The following is an 18565-nucleotide window of genomic DNA, read 5'->3' as shown; positions in this document are numbered from 1 at the left end:
ATAGGCCCTTCTTGATCCTCTTTTTACTCCATGAGTAACAAAAGTTTTTTAAAGTTTAATGTTTATTTATTAGTGTCCACAGATCCCGGAATGCATCAGAACAGGCTGATGAGGTGATCGGGGAACGTGGAATCTTTTCATTTATTAGCAGTGGTACAGAATATAAGAGTAGGGAGGTTATGCTGGAATTGTATAAAACATTAGTTAGGCCACAACATGAGCGCTTTGTACAGCTCTGGTTGCCTTGTCACAGAAAGGATACAGTTTCACTCAAGAGGGTGCAGGGAAGATTTATGAGGATGTTGTCACCCAGGACTGGGAAATTGCAGCGAGGAGGGAAAGTTTGAAGTTTAAGTTTACATATTAGTGTCACAAGTAGGCTTACACTAACACTACAATGAAGTTACTGTGAAAGTCCCCTTGTCGCCACACTCCGGCGCCTGTTCGGGTACACTGTGGGAGAATTTAGCATGGCCAATAAACCTAACCAGCACGTCTTTCAGACTGTGGGAGGAAACCGGAGCACCCGGAGGAAACTCACGCAGACACGGGGAGAATGTGCAGACTCCACACGGACGGTGACCCAAGGCCAGAATCAAACCCAGGTCCCTGTCGCTGTGAGACAGCAGTGCCAGCCACTGTACACTGTGCCGGCCTTTGTTGCTGTTATTTTTAGCATGTTGTTATTTTTAGTAGAGTTGTCTTTCGTATAGTTTCTTTTTTTTAGCATTTGAGTACTTTGCATCAGTTGAACTAGTGAGGAACGGAATAATCTTATTTTAACTGTCCCTTTCTTGTGACAATGGACAGTGAGAAACTGGATGTTATAGATTTACCTCCGAGTTGAAACTGCACTGGAACCTGGAACTATACAGAATCCAAATCCAACTGCTGCAACATACCATGGGGTGAAGTCAGAGAAAGTAACACTGCTGGGTTAGGAAGAACTGTGAAGTTAATCAGAACAATGAGAGAGAACAACTTAAAATTTCAGCAATTTTAAAGTTTCTTTATCAGTGTCAGAACTCGGCTTACATTAACACTGCAATGAAGCTACTGTAAAATTCCCCTTCCCCTTTCTTTCTAGTTAAACTGATGGGGCACCAAAGTGGCACAGTGGTTGGCACTGCCACCTCACAGCGCCAGAGACCCAGATTCGATTCCCGGCTTGGGTCTCTGTCTATGTGGAGTTTGCACATTCTCCCCGTGTCTGCGTGGGTGTCCTCCGCATGCTCCAGTTCCTCCCACAGTCCAAAGATGTGTGGGTTAGGTGGATTGTCCATGCTAAATTTACCCTCAGTGTCAGGGGGATTAACAGGGTAAATATTTGGTGTTACGGGGATAGAGCCAGGCTGGGATTGTTGTCCGTGCACAGAATCACAGAATACTACAGTGCAGGAATAGCCCTTTGGCCCATTGTGTCTTCAATGACGCATGAAATGCCCTGGCCTGCCCACTTAATGCCACGTGCCAGCACTTGGCCCGTAGCCTTGAATGTTATGGCGTGCCAAGTACTCACACAGGTACGTCACCACCCCCTGAGTAAAACAGTTCTTCTTTAATCCCCCCTAAACCTCCCACCCTTCACTTTTAACTTGTGTCCTCTTTCAACTGACCCTTCAACGAAGGGGAACAGCTGCTCCCTTTCCCCCTGTCCATGCCCTTCATAATCTTGAACGCCTCACTCAGGTCACCCCTCAGTTTTCTCTGCTCCAATGAAAACAACCCAAGTCTATCCAACCTCTCTTCCTAACTTAAATGTTCCATCCCAGGCAGCATCCGGGTGAATCTCCTCTGCACCCCCTCCAGTGCAATCACGTCCTTCCTATAATGTGGTGACCAGAACTGCACACAGTACTCCAGCTGTGGCCTCACCAAAGTTCTATACAACTCCATCATGACCTCTCTGCTTTTGTAATCTGTGACCCAATTGATAAAGGCGAGTGTGCCCTATGCCTTTTTCACCTCCCTATTAACCTGCCTTTCCACCTACAGAGATCTATGGGCAAACATGCTAAAGTCCCTTTGTTCTTGGGTGCAGGCTCGATGGGCCGAATGGCCTCCTTCTGCACTGTAGGATTCTGAGATTCTTTCTTCTTTCAACTTATTCAGCCATTTTAGCATTACCACACCACTTCCTAAATATACTTCTATCTCCTCACTTCCCCTTTGTTAATGGGGGGGTGGGAGGTGGAGGGTGGGGTGGGGCGGGGGGGTGAGGGGGTTGGGGTTGGGTGGAGTGTGTGGGGGGTATATCATGTAATTTGTGGATCCGCCCTGTACAAAACGGTATGGATATATATGCTGCAGATAGATCACTTTTCCCAAACCTCATTCAGTCATGGCCATGGGGATGAGACGTGTTGCCAATAAGGAGAAGGTTATATTCACTGATAACTAAAATAGACAAAATAGGGAAGTGCGGCTCAGAGGCATTTAATCATTTAATAAAAGGATAGATATTCTTGTGTGACGATGGTGCAGTCTTTTCAATGCAAGCTCGGTGACATCTCTGACAGTGTTGCTCGGGACGTGATCTGCTCAGAACGAACATGCGACAGCCCTTGGGGATCGGATGAATCATTCAGGGGAAAGGGTCGGCTGGCAGATTGAGGCTCGGGACCCCTTCATGTGTTAATTTATTTTTTTAAATGCCATTGCATTTGCACCTGGGCAGGGACATCAGCTTTAGGAGGATGCTGCCATCGAGTGTTCCATTCTCAAACTCTTTCACTGCTGGTGTCAGTCCACGAGAGGTGGGCCATCCACACAAGGAGGGAAGGTTCAGGCGGGAACTCACCGGGAGCCTGTGCTGAACAACCCAGCAGCTAGGGGGTGACATTTCAGCGGCACGGTGGCACAGTGGTTAGCACTGCTGCCTCACAGCGCCAAGGAATCGGATTCAATTCCTGGCTTGGGGTCACCGTCTGTGCGGAGTTTGCACGTTCTCCCCGTGTCTGCATGGGTTTCCTCCACGTGCTCCGGTTTCCTCCCACAGTCCAAAGATGTGCGGGTTAGGTGGATTGGCCATAGAAAATTGCTCCTTAGTGTCAGCAGGACTAGCAGGGTAAATAAGTGGAGTTATGGGGATAGGGCCTGGGTGGGATTGTGGTTGGTGCAGACTCGATGGGCCGAATGGCCTTCTTCTGCGCTGTAGGGATTCTATGGTTCTATTCTGTGACATGTATTCTCAGGTTGAATTAAACTTCTTTGCTTGAGGACAATTAATAACATAGCCGGCCTGTCTGTAATATCTATCTACCTGCCATGACTATCATCATAGAAACCCCACAGTGCAGAAGGAGGCCATTCGGCCCATCGCGTCTGCACCGACCACAATCCCACCCAGGCCCTACCCCCACATAGTTACCCACTAATCCCTCTAACCTACACATCTCAGGACTCTAAGGAGCAATTTTTAACCTGGCCAATCAACCTAACCCGCACATCTTTGGACTGTGGGAGGAAACCGGAGCACCCGGAGGAAACCCACGCAGACACGAGGAGAATGTGCAAACTCCACACAGACAGTGACCCAAGCCGGGATTTTGTACTTATCTCCCTGTCTGCCCAGTCTTCTTTCCCTCCATTCATTCATCTGCTCATCTCTCCATTCATCTGTCTCCCTAACAATCATCCAACATGTCTATCTATCTATCTATCTATCTATCTATCTATCTATCTATCTATCTATCTATCTATCTACCTATCTATCTATCTAGCTATCTGCATATCCATCTCTCTGCATACCCCTCAGCCTATCTATCTGTCTTGGTGAGGAGAAATTTCTTCACCCAGAGGGTGGTGAATGTGTGGAATTCACTACCACAGAGTGTAGTTTTGGCCAAAACGTTCTGTGATTTCAAGATGAAATTAGATATAGCTCTTGGCTAAAAGGATTGAGGGATATGGGAGGAAGGGGAGGGAATCAGGATATTGAATTTGATGATGAGCCATGATCAAAATGAAAGGCGGAGCAGGCTCGAAGGGCCGAATGGCCTACTCCTCCTTCTATCTATTTATTCCCCTCCAACTTCCTCATTTTTTTCTGAATAATCTGACAATTTCGTGAGTGGATTTTATCAGATGACTGTTGGGTGAACTCAGCAGGTTGCACCGATATTCTCCTCTCTGGTGATTTGTGACTTCCTCAAATAACAATCAACACAGGCTTCGCCAGACACATCCAACAGTGTAAATCACCCATACCCGCACTCACTGATCACTATGAACTTAGACAGCTGCTTATCCTTAATGATAGATCCCAGCCACTTCCCCACAACTGACAGAGATTCCCCAAACTTGATTTACTCCACTGCCAATCTTTCAACACAAATGACTCCACTGAATTTGGGCCCCTGATCTCACTTTCAGGTTGCTCTGCAGTGAAAGTGGACACAAGACATTCGTTAACAACTCTCCTGTTTCCTTATTGTCGATTATAGTCCACTGCGTAGGTGTTTGAACTTGTCTCACATTCCTCTCACGAATCAGTATATTTACCCAACCTCACACTGCCCATTTTCAGATCAGTTTATTCATAGGCCCTTCTTGATCCTCTTTTTACTCCATGAGTAACAAAAGTTTTTTAAAGTTTAATGTTTATTTATTAGTATCCACAGATTCCAAAATGCATCAGGACAGGCTGATGAGGTGATCGGGGAACGTGGAATCTTTTCATTTATTAGCAGTGGTACAGAATATAAGAGGAGGGAGGTTATGCTGGAATTGTAGAAAACATTAGTTAGGTCACAACATGAGCGCTTTGTACAGTTCTGGTTGCCTTGTCACAGAAAGGATACAGTTTCACTCAAGAGAGTGCAGAGAAGATTTATGAGGATGTTGTCACCCAGGACTGGGAAATTGCAGATATGAGGGAAACTTTGAAGTTTAACTTTATTTATTAGTGTCACATGCCTCGGGACACCCTTTCCTGCAGCGTATCAGGTAGACAATGTTGGCCGAGTTGCAAGAGTCGACCACAGGAATTCATTGTCCACCTGATACGCTGCAGGAAAGGGTGTCCCGAGGCATGGTACATTGGGGAAACCATGCAGACGCTACGACAACGGATGAATGAACACCGCTCGACAATCACCAGGCAAGACTGTTCTCTTCCTGTGGGGGAGCACTTCAGCAGTCACGGGCATTCAGCCTTGGATCTTCAGGTAAGCGTTCTCCAAGGCGGCCTTCACGACACACGACAGCGCAGAGTCGCTGAGCAGAAACTGATAGCCAAGTTCTGCACACATGAGGACGGCCTAAACCGGGATGTTGGATTTATGTCACATTATCAGTAACCCCCACAGCTTGCCTCCTGGGCTTGCAGAATCTCACTAGCTGTTCTGCCTGGAGACAATACACATCTCTTTAACCTGTGTTTAATGCTCCCTCCACCCACATTGTCTGTACCTTTAAGACCTGGCTGGCTTTAGGGATTCGCATTCTAATCAGTATTCTGGAACTTGATTTTGTGTCTCTGGGCACTGTTTGAGAGCAGATTTCCAATCCATCTGATGAAGGAGCAGCGCTCCGAAAGCTAATGGTATTTGCTACCAAATAAACCTGTTGGACTTTAACCTGGTGTTGTGGGACTTCTTACTGTGTTCACCCCAGTCCAACGCCAGCATCTCCACATCATGACTACCGGGTAAGTACGCCAGATTTCCTTCCCTGAAGGACATCAGTGAACGAGGTGGGTTTTTTTGACAAGCGACAATGGTTTCACGGTCATCAGTAGATTCTTAATTCCAGATATTTATTAGTGAATTTAAATTCCACCATCTGCCGTGGCGGGATTCGAACCCGGGCCCCCAGAACATTCGCTGAGTTTCTGGATTAATAATCTAGCGAAAATACCACTAGGCCATCGCCTCCCCATGTTGATGCCAATGCAGTTGAATATTGGGCCCAGCGAGCAACGGGCAAGCCAGGTGTCGCCACATGCTTAAGCCTGGCCCCAGTATTGACACTGCTTACAGGTTGGCTATCAGCGAGGGGCTGCTGAAGTACTTTCTAACTGCTGAGACGTGTCTGCTTGGGATTTGAGCGTTTTGATGATGAGTTTGATCCAGATTGAGAGTAAACCGTTTCCCAGTGTATTTTCTAATGGTGTCAATGCTTGTTGTTCGTGCAGTTACAGCAAAGAACCAGGTCACAGAAGTGACCCTCACTGCTTTTGCTGGGGCGGAGGTGCTACTGCCGTGCCAGGGAACAGGAAACAACACAACATTGGTGCAAATTGCCTGGAAGAAAGATGCTGAAAATATTTCCTTCATTGCATATCACCATAAGCATGGGATCAACAACTTAAACCCACATGATTCCAGTCGGATAGTTTTCAGAAACAATTCCCTATTGGATGGATCCATTCTATTAAAGTCTTTGCAGATGCAGGATGAGGGAATGTATACGTGTGAGCTCAGTTTATTCCCTGAGGGAAATCATGAAGAAACAATGAATTTGACAGTTCTAGGTATGTATTTTCCCAGGAGTGTTGTTGCTGTGTGAGGGTAAGTGTAATAAGAGAGGGGGGGGAATGGGGACAGTGTATTGGATTGTGCGTCCTGGTGAAAACTTAATGGTCGGTATTTTACAACCTCGCCCGCCCGAGGTTTGTAAGATCCCGCCCAAGGCCAACAGGGAATGCCGTCCTGCCAGCCTCGCTTGCCCCAGAATCGGGTGGGCGAGGCGGTACAATTCCGGCAATTATCTCTGCAATCATCATCAGAATATTGCTGCATCATTCTAATGTTTGAATCCAGTCACATTCCAGCTCATGGTGTTATCATCGAGTTATTAATGGTGAGTGCTTGCTGAGCAGTTGGGATTGGAAGTTGGGAGGGTTGTTTTAAAATGGATTGATGTGCGTCATGTTTGGTTTCTCCAGTTACTGGCAGTGACATCCTGTAACAGGAACCCAGTGGTGGACTGCTCTGAGCAATCAATCTCTGGCAATCTCTAACTGACGGGAACGTGAGGTGAGGGAAATCCCCAGAACTGGAGAATTTTGGGAGGCACCTCTACACTTAGCCCATGTTACTTTCCAAATCACTTCACTTCCTCTGTCAGAGACAAAGGTCCTCCCCTGTCTTCTTCAAACTAACACAGCTCTGTGACACTCGCTCTCAATCTGTCCCCAATTCATTCACTTCCATCGTCCTGCCTTGCAACAGATTAATTGCTCTGACTTGTCCTTTAGCATGTAGATCATCATAGTGTCCTGGTCTGAAGTGTGATAGAATCCTTATGTGCAGAAGGAGGACATTCGCCCCATCGAGTCTGCACCGACAACAATCCCACCCCAGGCCCTAACCCCACAGCCCCACACATTTACGCCGCTGATCCCTCTGACATACACATCTCGGGACACTACGAGGCACTTTAGCATGGCCTGCACATCTGTGGACTGTGGGAGGAAACCGGAGCACCCTGAGGAAACCCACGCAGACACGGGGAGAATGTGCAGAATCCGCACAGGCAGTGACTCAAGCCAGGAATCAAACTCAGGTCCCTGGTGCTGTGAAGCAACAGTGCTAACCACTGTGCCATTGTGTTGCCCATGTCACCTGCCCCTTCCCCATAGCAGGCACCAAAGCTTTTACTTCAGCCGGAGGCGAGGACCCAGATCACACCTCCCAGTGACACAGGCCCAGGCTAAAGATCGCATTACTGCTGACGAGATTAAGTTTCCACCACAGAGATGTCTCAGTCTGAACTCTGAAATATGCATGATGTGGAGATGCCGGTGTTGGACTGGGGTAAGCACAATAAGAAGTCTCACAACACCAGGTTAAAGTCCAACAGGTTTATCTGGTAGCAATGATTGTTGAGCAATGATAGTGGTGATTCATTTTGGTAGGACTAATTTAAATGTGGATTACAGGGTCAAAGGTAGGGTTCTGAAGACTGTGGAGGAACAGAGAGATCTTGGGGTCCATATCCACAGATCTCTAAAGGTTGCCACTCAAGTGGATAGAGCTGTGAAGAAGGCCTATAGTGTGTTAGCTTTTATTAACAGGGGGTTGGAGTTTAAGAGCCGTGGGGTTATGCTGCAACTGTACAGGACCTTGGTGAGACCACATTTGGAATATTGTGTGCAGTTCTGGTCACCTCACTGTAAGCAGGATGTGGAAGCGCTGGAAAGAGTGCAGAGGAGATTTACCAGGATGCTGCCTGGTTTGGAGGGTAGGTCTTATGAGGAAAGGTTGAGGGAGCTAGGGTTGTTCTCTCTGGAGCGGAGGACGTTGAGGGGAGACTTAATAGAGGTTTATAAAATGATGAAGGGGATAGATAGAGTGAACATTCAAAGACTATTTCCTCGGGTGGATGGAGCTATTACAAGGGGGCATAACTATAGGGATCATTGTGGGAGATATAGGGAGGATATCAGAGGTAGGTTTTTTACGCAGAGAGTGGTTGGGGTGTGGAATGGACTGCCTGCAGTGATAGTGGAGTCAGACACTTTAGGAACATTTAAGCGGTTATTGGATAGGCACATGGAGCACACCAGGATGATAGGGAGTGGGATAGCTTGATCTTGGTTTCAGATAAAGCTCGGCACAACATCGTGGGCCGAAGGGCCTGTTCTGTGCTGTACTGTTCTATGTTCTACGTTCTAAAATACCAAATAAACCTGTTGGACTTTAACCTGGTGTTGTGAGGCTTCTTACTCTGAAATATCACCAGTGTTTTGATACCATTGCACAGCTTCCTCCTAACATCTATCGATGGTTTCAGAAACCCAGCCAGCCCAGTTTTTCACACACCTTGCTACATTTCTAATTCACCTCTAGAAACCCCTCTGCTCTGAACATTTCCCTTGGTCCCGAAGCACACCCCCTATCCCCCCATCAAAAGCATTCTTTCCAAATGTATCACAGCTTGGTATGGCTCCTGCTCTGCCCAAGTCCGCAAGAAATTACAAAGGGTTGTGAACGTAGCCCAGTCCATCACGCAAACCAACCACCCATTCATTGACTCTGTCTACACTTCCCACAGCCTCAGAAAAGTAGTCAGCATAACCAAAGACCCCTCGTACCCCAGACATACTCTCTTCCACCTTCTTCCGTTGGGAAAAAGATACAAAATCATAGAAGCCTACAGTGCAGAAGGAGGTCATTCGGCCCATCAAGTCTGCACCGACCACAATCCCATCCAGGCTCTATCCACATAACCCAATATATTTACCCTTGTGAGCCCCCCTGACACTAAGGAGCAATTTAGCACGGCCAATGCACCTAACCCACACATCCTTGGACTGTGGGAGGAAACCAAAGCACCCGAAAGAAACCCACGCTGACACGGGGAGAACGTACAAACTCCGCACAGCCAGTGACCCAAGTTGGGAATCAAACGCGGGTCCCTGGCGCTGTGAGGCAGCAGTGCTAACCATTGTCTGAGGTCATGTACTGACTGACTCAAGAACAGCTTCTTCCCTGCTGCCATCGGACTTTTGAATGGACCTACCTGATATTAAGTTGATCTTTCTCCGCACCCTCGCTCTGACTATAACGCTATCCAAAAAGGGGACACGAGATTGTTTTGGAAGATAAGGCAAAGGAGAATCCAAAGAGCTTCTTCAAATACATAAAGGGCAAAAGAGTAACAAGGGAGAGAGTAGGGCTTCTTAAGGATCAGCAAGGTCATCTATGTGCAGATCCACAAGAGATGGGTGAGATCCTAAATGAATATTTCTCAATTTACTGTTGAGAAAAGCATGGATATTAGGGAATTTGGGGAAATAAATAGTGATGTCTTGAGGAGTGTACATATTACAGAGAGGGAGAGGCTGGCAGTCTTAAAGTGCATCAAGATAGATAAATCCCCGGGACCTGATGAAGTGTATCCCAGGACATTGTGGGAAGCTAGGGAGGAAATTGCGGGTCCCCTAGCAGAGATATTTGAATCATCGATAGTCACGGGTGAGGTGCCTTAGATTGGAGAGTGGCAAATGTTGTGCCTTTGTTTAAAAAGGGCTGCAGGGAAAAGCCTGGGAACAACAGGCCAGTGAGCCTCACATCTGTGGAGGGGAAGTTGTTGGAAGGTATTTTGAGAGACAGGATCTACAGTCATTTAGAGATGCAAGAACTGATTAGGGACAGTCAGCATGGCTTTATGAGTGGAAAATCATGTCTCACAAATTTGATTGAATTTTTTGAAGGGGTAACCAAGAAGGTAAGGTTAAATCTCACGGGATCCAGGGTGAGGTAGCTAAATGGATACGAAATTGGCTTGATGACAGAAGCCAGAGGGTGTTGTAGAGGGTTGTTTTTCAAGCTGGAGGCCTGTGACGAGAGGTGTACCTCAGGGATCGGTGGTGGGTCCACTGTTATTTATCATTCATATTAATGGTCTGGATGAGAATATAGGAGGCATGGTTAGTAAGTTTGCAGATGACACCAAGATTGGTGGCATAATGGACAGTGAAGAAAGTTATCTTGGATCGCAATGGGATCTTGATCAATTGGGCCAGTGGGCTGACGAATGGCAGATGGAGTTTAATTTAGATAAATGCAGGGTGATGCATTTTGGTAGATTGAACCAGGGCAGGACTTACTCAGTTAATGGTAGGGTGTTGGGGAGAGTTACAGAACAAAGAGATCTAGGGGTACATGTTCATAGCTCTTTGAAAGTGGAGTCACAAGTGGACAGAGTGGTGAAGAAGGCATTCAGCATGCTTACTTTCATTGGTCAGAACATTGAATACAGAAGTTGGGATGTCTTGTTGAAGTTGTACAAGCCATTGGTCAGGCCACACTTGGAATGCTGTGTACAGTTCTGGTCACCCAATTATAGAAAGGATATTATTAACTAGAAAGAGTGCAGAAAAGATGCTACCCAGACTTGATGGTTTGAGTTATAAGGAGAGGCTGGATAGACTGGGACTTTTTCTCTGGAGCATAGTGGACAGCAATGGGATGATCAGGGTGATCTTATAGAGGTCTGTAAAATAATGAGGGGCATAGATCAGCTAGATAGTCAACATCTTTTCCCAACGGTAGGGGAGTCTAAAACTAGAGGGCATAGGGTCAAGGTGAGAGGGGAGAGATACAAAAGGGTCCAGAGGGGCAATTTTTTCAGACAGAGGTGGTGAGTGTGTAGAACAAGCTGCCAGAGGTAGTAGTAGAGGTGGGTACAATTTTGTTTTTAGAAAAGCGTTCAGACAGTTACATGGGTAAGATGGGTATAGGGAGATATGGCCAAACGTGGGCAATTGTGACCAGCTCAGGGGTTACAAAAAGGGGGTGGGATAGTCAAGCTGGGCCGAAGGGCCTGTTTCCATGCTGTAAATCTCTATGACTCAATGATCTCATTGAATATTTTGTGAAAATCCAAATATATTACATCTACTGGTTTCCCTATATCTATCCTGCTCAATCCTCACCAGAAAGAAATTTTTCAGGCATGGTTTTCCCTTCATGAAGCCATGCTGACTGCTTGATTATATGATGTATTTTTAAATGCTCTGCTATTACATCCTTTATAACGAACTCTGACATTATCCCAGTGACAGATGTTAGGCTTTAGATACTTGTTGTTTTGTCTCCCACCCTTTCTATAGGGACGTTACATTGGCAGTTTTCCAATCCTCTGGGATTTTTCAAGACTTCAAGGATTCTTGGAAGATTGCTAACAATGCATCTACTATCTCTGCAGATACTTCCTTTAATACCCTAAGGTGCAGCCCATCAAGTCCAGGGGACTTATCGACCTTTAGGTCCATTAGTTTCCCTCGTGCTTTCTCTCTATTGATAGCTATTGTATTATTTCCTCTCCCATCCTGCCCCTTTTGTCCCTTCATTCTGTCATATATTTGAATGCAATTAGTGCATTGTAGCATTGTAGAGAGTTGTCCCCTAGAACCAGCAGACATAGATTCAAGATAAGTGGCAGAAGGGGAGTTGAGGAAGAACTTCCTTATGCAGAAGGTGGTGGGTCTGTGGAATTCGCTGCCTGAGTTGGTGGTGGATGCAGAGACCCTAAACTCTTTTAAAATATACCTGGAGTTGCATCTGAAGTGCTGTAAGCTACAGGGATATGGGCCAAGTGCAGGAAGGTGGGATCAGAATGGACACATGAGTGTCTTTGGCCTGGCATGGGCAAGATAGGCCAAATGGCCTTCTTCTGTGCTGTAACCTGTCGATGGTTCTATGTAAGACTGGTGTTAAGTATTTATTTAACTGATCTATCATTTTCTGGTCACCCATTATTATTTCCCCAGTTTGATTCTCGAAGCGCGCTCTGCTCACTTTGCTCTCTCTCTCTTCCTTTTTATATATTTAAATAATCTCCAATGACTGATTTTTTAATATATATTTCTTTCTGGATAACATACAGAGTTATATTATTTGCTCGTTTACCGTCACAGTTTATCTTTTCCCTCTGTTATTTTTGGTCATCTTTTTTGGCTTTTGAAACTTTCCCAATCCTCTGACTAATTTTTGCAATATTTTCTGCTTTTTTCTTTAACTTTAATACTATCCTTATCTTCTTTGTTCGATTCTGAGATATGTTCTTTTATCCCCTTCCTAGAATCCTTCTTCACTGGGATATATCTTTGTTGAGAGTTACAGATTATTTTCGCCTATTGGTGGCACAGTGACACGGTGGTTAGCACTGCTGCCTCACAGCGCCAGGGACCCAGGTTCAATTCCTGGCTTGGGTCACTGTCTGTGTGGAGTTTGAATATTTTCCCCGTGCCTGTGTGGGTTTCCTCCGGGTGCTCCAGTTTCCTCCCACAGTGCAAAGATGTGCGGGCTAGGTTGATTGGCCATGCTAAATTGCCCCTTAGTGTCCCAGGATATGTATTTTAGAGGGATTAGGGGGGTAAGTATGTGGGGTTTCGGGGACAGGGCCTGGGGTGGGATTGTTGTCAGTGCAGACTCGATGGGCCGAATGGCCTCCTTCTCAGTTTCCTCTCACAATGTGTGAGGTTAGGTGGATTGACCATGCTAAATTGACCCTGAGTGTCAGGTGGTCCAGTTGGGGTAAATGCATGGAGTTATGGGAATAGGGCCTGGGTGGGATTGTGGTCGGTGCAGACTCGATGGGCTGAATGGCTTCATTCTGCACTGTGGGGATTCTATGATTCTATGAATGACTGCCATTGCTGATCAGCCAACTTTTCTGATTGGCTCCTTTCCCAGTCCACTCCAGTCAGCTCTGTCCCAACTTCTTTGTAATTACACTTACTTAAGTTTGGCACAGTTGTTTTTGACCCAAGGTCTTCATTCTCAAACTGAATGCTAAGTTCTACCATGTCATGGTCACTCTTTTCTCTGGGACCTTTTACTCTGAGACTGTTCATTAAATCAGCCTCATTGCACATTACCAGATCCAAAATACCCCTGGTTGTATCCAACACATATTGTACTCGGAAACTGTCCCCAATACATTAGCCAGAATTCTCCAGTTGTTCACGCTGGCGGGATTCTCCAGTCCCGCTGGCTGCACTCACCTGCCCGGGGGTTTCCTGCCGGTGTGGGATGATGTCAATGTGAATCCCCATCGACGACAGAGAATCCCACCGCTAACAAACAACATGGTCCCTCCCACTGGCGGGAAACACGTAGCTCGGAAGCCAGAGAATCTCACCTTTTGTACATATTCTTCCTCATGGCTGCCTCTGCCAATTTGAATTTTGCAACCCACATAAAAATTAAAGTCAGCCACGATTGATGCACTTTTCTTTTACATTTTTACATGCCCTCATTATCTCCTGATTTATTCTCTGTCCGACAGTATCACTACCACTAGGGGGCCTATAGACTACTCCCACCGGTGTGTTCTTCCCCTTGTTATTTCGTACCTCCACCCAAATGGATGGGTGGAGATCCTTTCTTGCTTTTGTACTTATTCCATCTCATACTAACAAAGCGACCCCATTACTCTTTCCTTCCTGCCTATCCTTCCAACATTTTGCATACTTCTGTCACATAGCTCCCAGCTTTATCTCCCTGTAACCATGTCTCTATAATGGCTATAAGATCACACCCATTAACCTCAATTTCTGTCGTTAATTCAGTTAATTTGTGCTGAATAATACCCACATTTACCTAAAGAGACATTAACTCATGTTTCTGCTCCAGACGAGTTACAAACGTAACTCGTCTGGAGCAGAAACGATATGTTTGAAACTGACTTTGAAACCGCAGAGGGCTGTCGAGACTGGGTCATTAAGTGTGTTCAAGGCTGAGATAGAAAGATTTTAATCAGTAAGGGTAAAGGATGTTTCCAAATTGAAAACAATCACATTACTTATTATATTCCTGCTCATTCCTTATGTTTTACAATGTCTTCTTCCCTCTTTCTCACTTTCCCTCTTTGTTTCTCTCTCTTCCTATAACATATCCATCATACCTTTGGGCTATTTGACACTTTGGGACATAGAAATATTCATCTGTTTCATGTTTCTGTTCTATATTAATTACAAGATATTGTCATGTTTGAAACTGACATTGAATCTATTTCTTGTTAATCTCCCCCAAGTAAATCCCATCAACTCAGCGACACCGATTCCTGCAACAGCTGGCCTTTCAGAAGTGCCTGTGGCAAGATGTGTTTCAGCCAATGGGAACCCGCCAGCCGGGATCAGCTGGATTTCCAATCTCCATGGAAACTATACAACAACCCAGAATAAAAGCGACAATGGAACAACAACTGTCACCAGCCTGTACAAGGTGGCACCCACTCGATCCACTGATGGTCAAGAATTGACTTGTGTTATCTCCCACCCAGCATCACAGAGCACCATTCCGTTGACAATAAAACTGTCCATCCTCTGTAAGTCCCCTGTACAAATATATTTTCTACAAATATATAAAACGAAAAAGAGTGGCGAAAGTAAACATGGGTCCTTTAGAGGACGAGAAAGGGGATGTAATAACTGGAAATGAGAAAATGGCTGAGGCATTGAACAGGTATTTTGTGTCGGTCTTCACAGTGGAAGACACAAATAACATGCCAAAAATTGATGACAGGAAGGCTATGGCAGGTGAGGAACTAGAAACTATCATTATCACGAAAGAGGTAGTGTTGGGCAAGTTAATGGGACTAAAGGTAGACAAGTCTCCTGGTCCTGATGGAATGCATCCCAGGGTGTTAAAAGAGATGGCGGGGGAATAGCAAATGCACTGGTGGTAATTTACCAAAATTCGCTGGACTCTGGGGTGGTTCCCGCAGATTGAAAAACAGCAAATGTGACGCCACTGTTTAAAAAAGGAGGTAGACAAAAGGCAGGTAACAATAGGCCAGTTAGCTTAACTTCTGTAGGAGGGAAAATGCTTGAATCTACCATCAAGGAAGAAATAGCGAGACATCCGGATATAAATTGTCCCATTGGTAAGACGCAGCATGGGTTCATGAAGGGCAGGTCATGTTTGACTAGTGTGCTGGAATTCTTTGAGAACATTACATGTGCAGTGGACAATGGGGAACCTGTGGATGTGGTGTATCTGGATTTCCAGAAGGCATTTGACAAGGGGCTGCACCAAAGACTGCGACATAAGATAAAGGTGCACGGTGTTACAGGTAATGTAATAGCATGGATAGAGGATTGGTTAACTAACAGAAAGCAAAGAGTGGGGGTAAATGGGTATTTTTCTGGTTGGCGATCAGTGACTAGTGGTGTGCCTCAGGGATCAGTGTTTACGATTTACATAGATGATTTGGAGTTGGGGACCAAGAGTAGTGTGTCAAAATTCACAGATGACACTAAGATGAGTGGCAGAGTAAAGTGTGCAGGGGACGCTGAAAGTCTGCAAAGGGATAGAGATAGTCTAAGTGAGTGGGCGAGGGTCTGGCAGATGGAGTACAATGTTGGTAAATGTGAGGTCATCCATTTTGGTAGGAATAACAGCAAAATGGAATATTATTTATATGGTAAAAAATTGCAGCATGCTGCTGTGCAGAGGGACCTGGGTGTCCTTGTGCAGGAATCTCAAGGAGTTGGTTTGCAGGTGCAGCAGGTAATTAAGAAGGCAAATGGAACTTTGTCCTTCATTGCTAGAGGGATGGAGTTTAAAAACAGCGAGGTTATGTTGCAGCTGTATAAGGTGCTGGTGAGGCCACACCTGGAGTACTGTGTACAGCTTTGGTCTCCTTACTTGAGAAAGGATATACTGGCACTGGAGGGGGTGCAGAGGAGATTCACTAGGTTGATTCTGGAGTAGAGAGGGTTGGCTTATGAGGAGAGACTGAGTAGACTGGGGCTATACTCATTGGAATTCGGAAGAATGAGGGGAAATCTTATAAAAACATATAAGATTATGAAGGGAATAGATAAGATAGAAGTAGGGAAGTTGTTTCCACTGGCGGGTGAAACTAGAACTAGGGGGCATAGCCTTAAAATAAGGGGAAGCAGATTTAGGACTGAGTTGAGGAGTAACTTCTTCACACAAAGGGTTGTGAATCTGTGGAATTCCCTGCCCAGTGAAGCAGTTGAGGCTACCTCATCGAATGTTTTTAAGGCAAGGATAGATAAATTTATGAACAGTCAAGGAATTAAGGGTTATGGTGAGCGGGCGGGTAAGTGGAGCTGAGTCCACAAAAAGGTCAGCCATGATCTTACTGAATGGCGGAGCAGGCTCGAGGGGCCAGATGGCCTACTCCTGCTACTAGTTCTTATGTTCTTATGTGCAAAGACAAATAGTTCAATCCAATTAGAGACGCACGATAGCAAACTCCTGCTCAATTGGAACAGGATTAAATTTATCTCATTGTGTTTCTGGGTATCTGCAATGACAGGGTTTCTGGGAGGTTCGGAACGAGCGGTTTTGTTTCATTTCACCACCCGTCCATTTGTAAACCCCAACTGAATATATTAAATAAGTCAAAGACCAACATATTGTTCCAGAGCGCAGATTTAAGCAACTATCTGATCAACGTACAGTTATTAAATCACTCTTTTTCAGAAATTACAATTTGGAGTACAATATGAAAATTGCTACATCAATGTAGCAGGTTGTTGTAGTGCAAAATGGACATTATCCGAGAATCATAGAATCCCTGCAGTGCAGAAAGAGGCCATTCAGTCCATCGAACCTGCACTGAGAACAATCCCACCCAGGCCACATCCCCATAACCCCATATATTTACCCTGCTATTCTCCCTGACACGAAGGCCAGAATTTTACCAGCATGCCAGCCCTGATTTGGGGGCGGGCGAGGCTCGGAGATCGGCATTCTCTACTGGCCTCAGGTGGGATCGTACGAACCTTGGGCAGACGTGCCAGTAAAATCCCGCCCAGAGTGTCAATTTGGCACGGCCAATCCACTTAACCCGCGCATCTTGGGACTGTGGGAAGAAAACGGAGCTCCTGAAGGAAACCCACACAGACACAGGGAAAACATGCAGACTCCGCACAAATAGATTCCACACAGACAAACTCCTGAGGCTGGAATCGGACTGGAGTCCCTGATGCTGTGAGGTGGCTGAGACTTCAGTTGTCAGAACAAGTCTTTAAAAATTCATTTATGGAATGTGGGCAGATCAGGATCGCCCATCCCTAATTGCCCCTTGAGAAGATGGTGGTGAGCTGCCTTCTTGAACCGCTGAAGTCTCTGAGGTATAGGTTTGCCCACAACGCTGTTCAGGAGGGAGTTCCAAGATTTTGACCCAGCGACAGTGAAGGGACGGCCGATATATTTACCAGTCAGGATGGAAAGTTGCTTGGAGGGGAACCTCCAGGCGGTGGTCTTCCGAAATATCTACTTCCCCTTGTGTGGAAGTCACACATTCCAGGGGATATGTTAAACTATGGATGTTTTATAGAATCAGACAAACCGTACAGTGCAGAAGGAAGCCATTCAGCCCATCGAGCCTGCACAGACCACAATCCCACCCAGGCCCAATCCCCGTCACCCCACGTGTTAATCCCCCTGACACCAAGGGGCAGTTTAGCATGGCCAATCAACCTAACTCGAGCATCTTTGGAGTGTGGGAGGAAACTGGAGCACCCGGAGTAAACCCATGCAGACACGGGGAGAATGTGCAAACTCCACACAAACAGTGTGGAGTTATTTATTAGTGTCACAAGTAGGCTTACATTAACACTGCAAAGGAGTCACCGTGAAAATCTCCTAGTCACCACAGTCCGGCGCCTGTTCGGGTACACTGAGGGAGAATTTAGCATGTCCAATGCAGCTAACCAGCACATCTTTCGGACTGTGGGAGGAAACTGGAGCACCCGGAGGAAACCCACGCGGACAGGGGGAGAACATGCGAACCACACAGACAGAGACCCGAGGCCGGAATTGAACCTGGGTCCCTGGCACTGTGAGGCAGCAGTGCTAACCACTGCGCGACCGTGCCACCTCCTGTGTTCTACCACATGCTTGTGGTTCATTCGACATTGAAAGCAATCACTTTTTGATATTTTAAGATTGCATAGTTCATCCAGGAGCTCTGGTTTCTTCCCACAGTCCAAAGATGAGCAAGTAAGATGGATTGGCCATGTTAAATTGCCCCTTAGTGTCAGTGGGACTCGTGGGGTAAATATGTGGAGTTACAGGGATAAGGCCTGGGTGCGATTGTTGTCAGTGCAAGCTCGATGGGCCAAATGGCT

The 18565-nt window shown here is 46.0% G+C and overlaps 1 protein-coding gene across 1 annotated transcript in view; it reads left to right on the top strand.

The window, feature by feature from the left end:
• The window catches only part of LOC144508731 (uncharacterized), a 107156-nt gene that overhangs the window by 8232 nt on the left and 80359 nt on the right, over nucleotides 1-18565 (top strand). Inside the window, exons 2-3 of the mRNA XM_078237039.1 lie at nucleotides 6137-6475; nucleotides 14491-14784. Of these exons, the coding sequence (XP_078093165.1) occupies nucleotides 6137-6475; nucleotides 14491-14784 (633 nt within the window). The remainder of the gene's footprint in view (nucleotides 1-6136; nucleotides 6476-14490; nucleotides 14785-18565) is intronic.

Source organism: Mustelus asterias, chromosome 20 (assembly GCF_964213995.1).
Source record: "Mustelus asterias chromosome 20, sMusAst1.hap1.1, whole genome shotgun sequence".
NCBI classification, from domain to species: domain Eukaryota; kingdom Metazoa; phylum Chordata; class Chondrichthyes; order Carcharhiniformes; family Triakidae; genus Mustelus; species Mustelus asterias.
The sequence above is the reverse complement of the archived record's forward strand: the minus strand, read 5'-3'. Positions and strand labels throughout refer to the sequence as shown.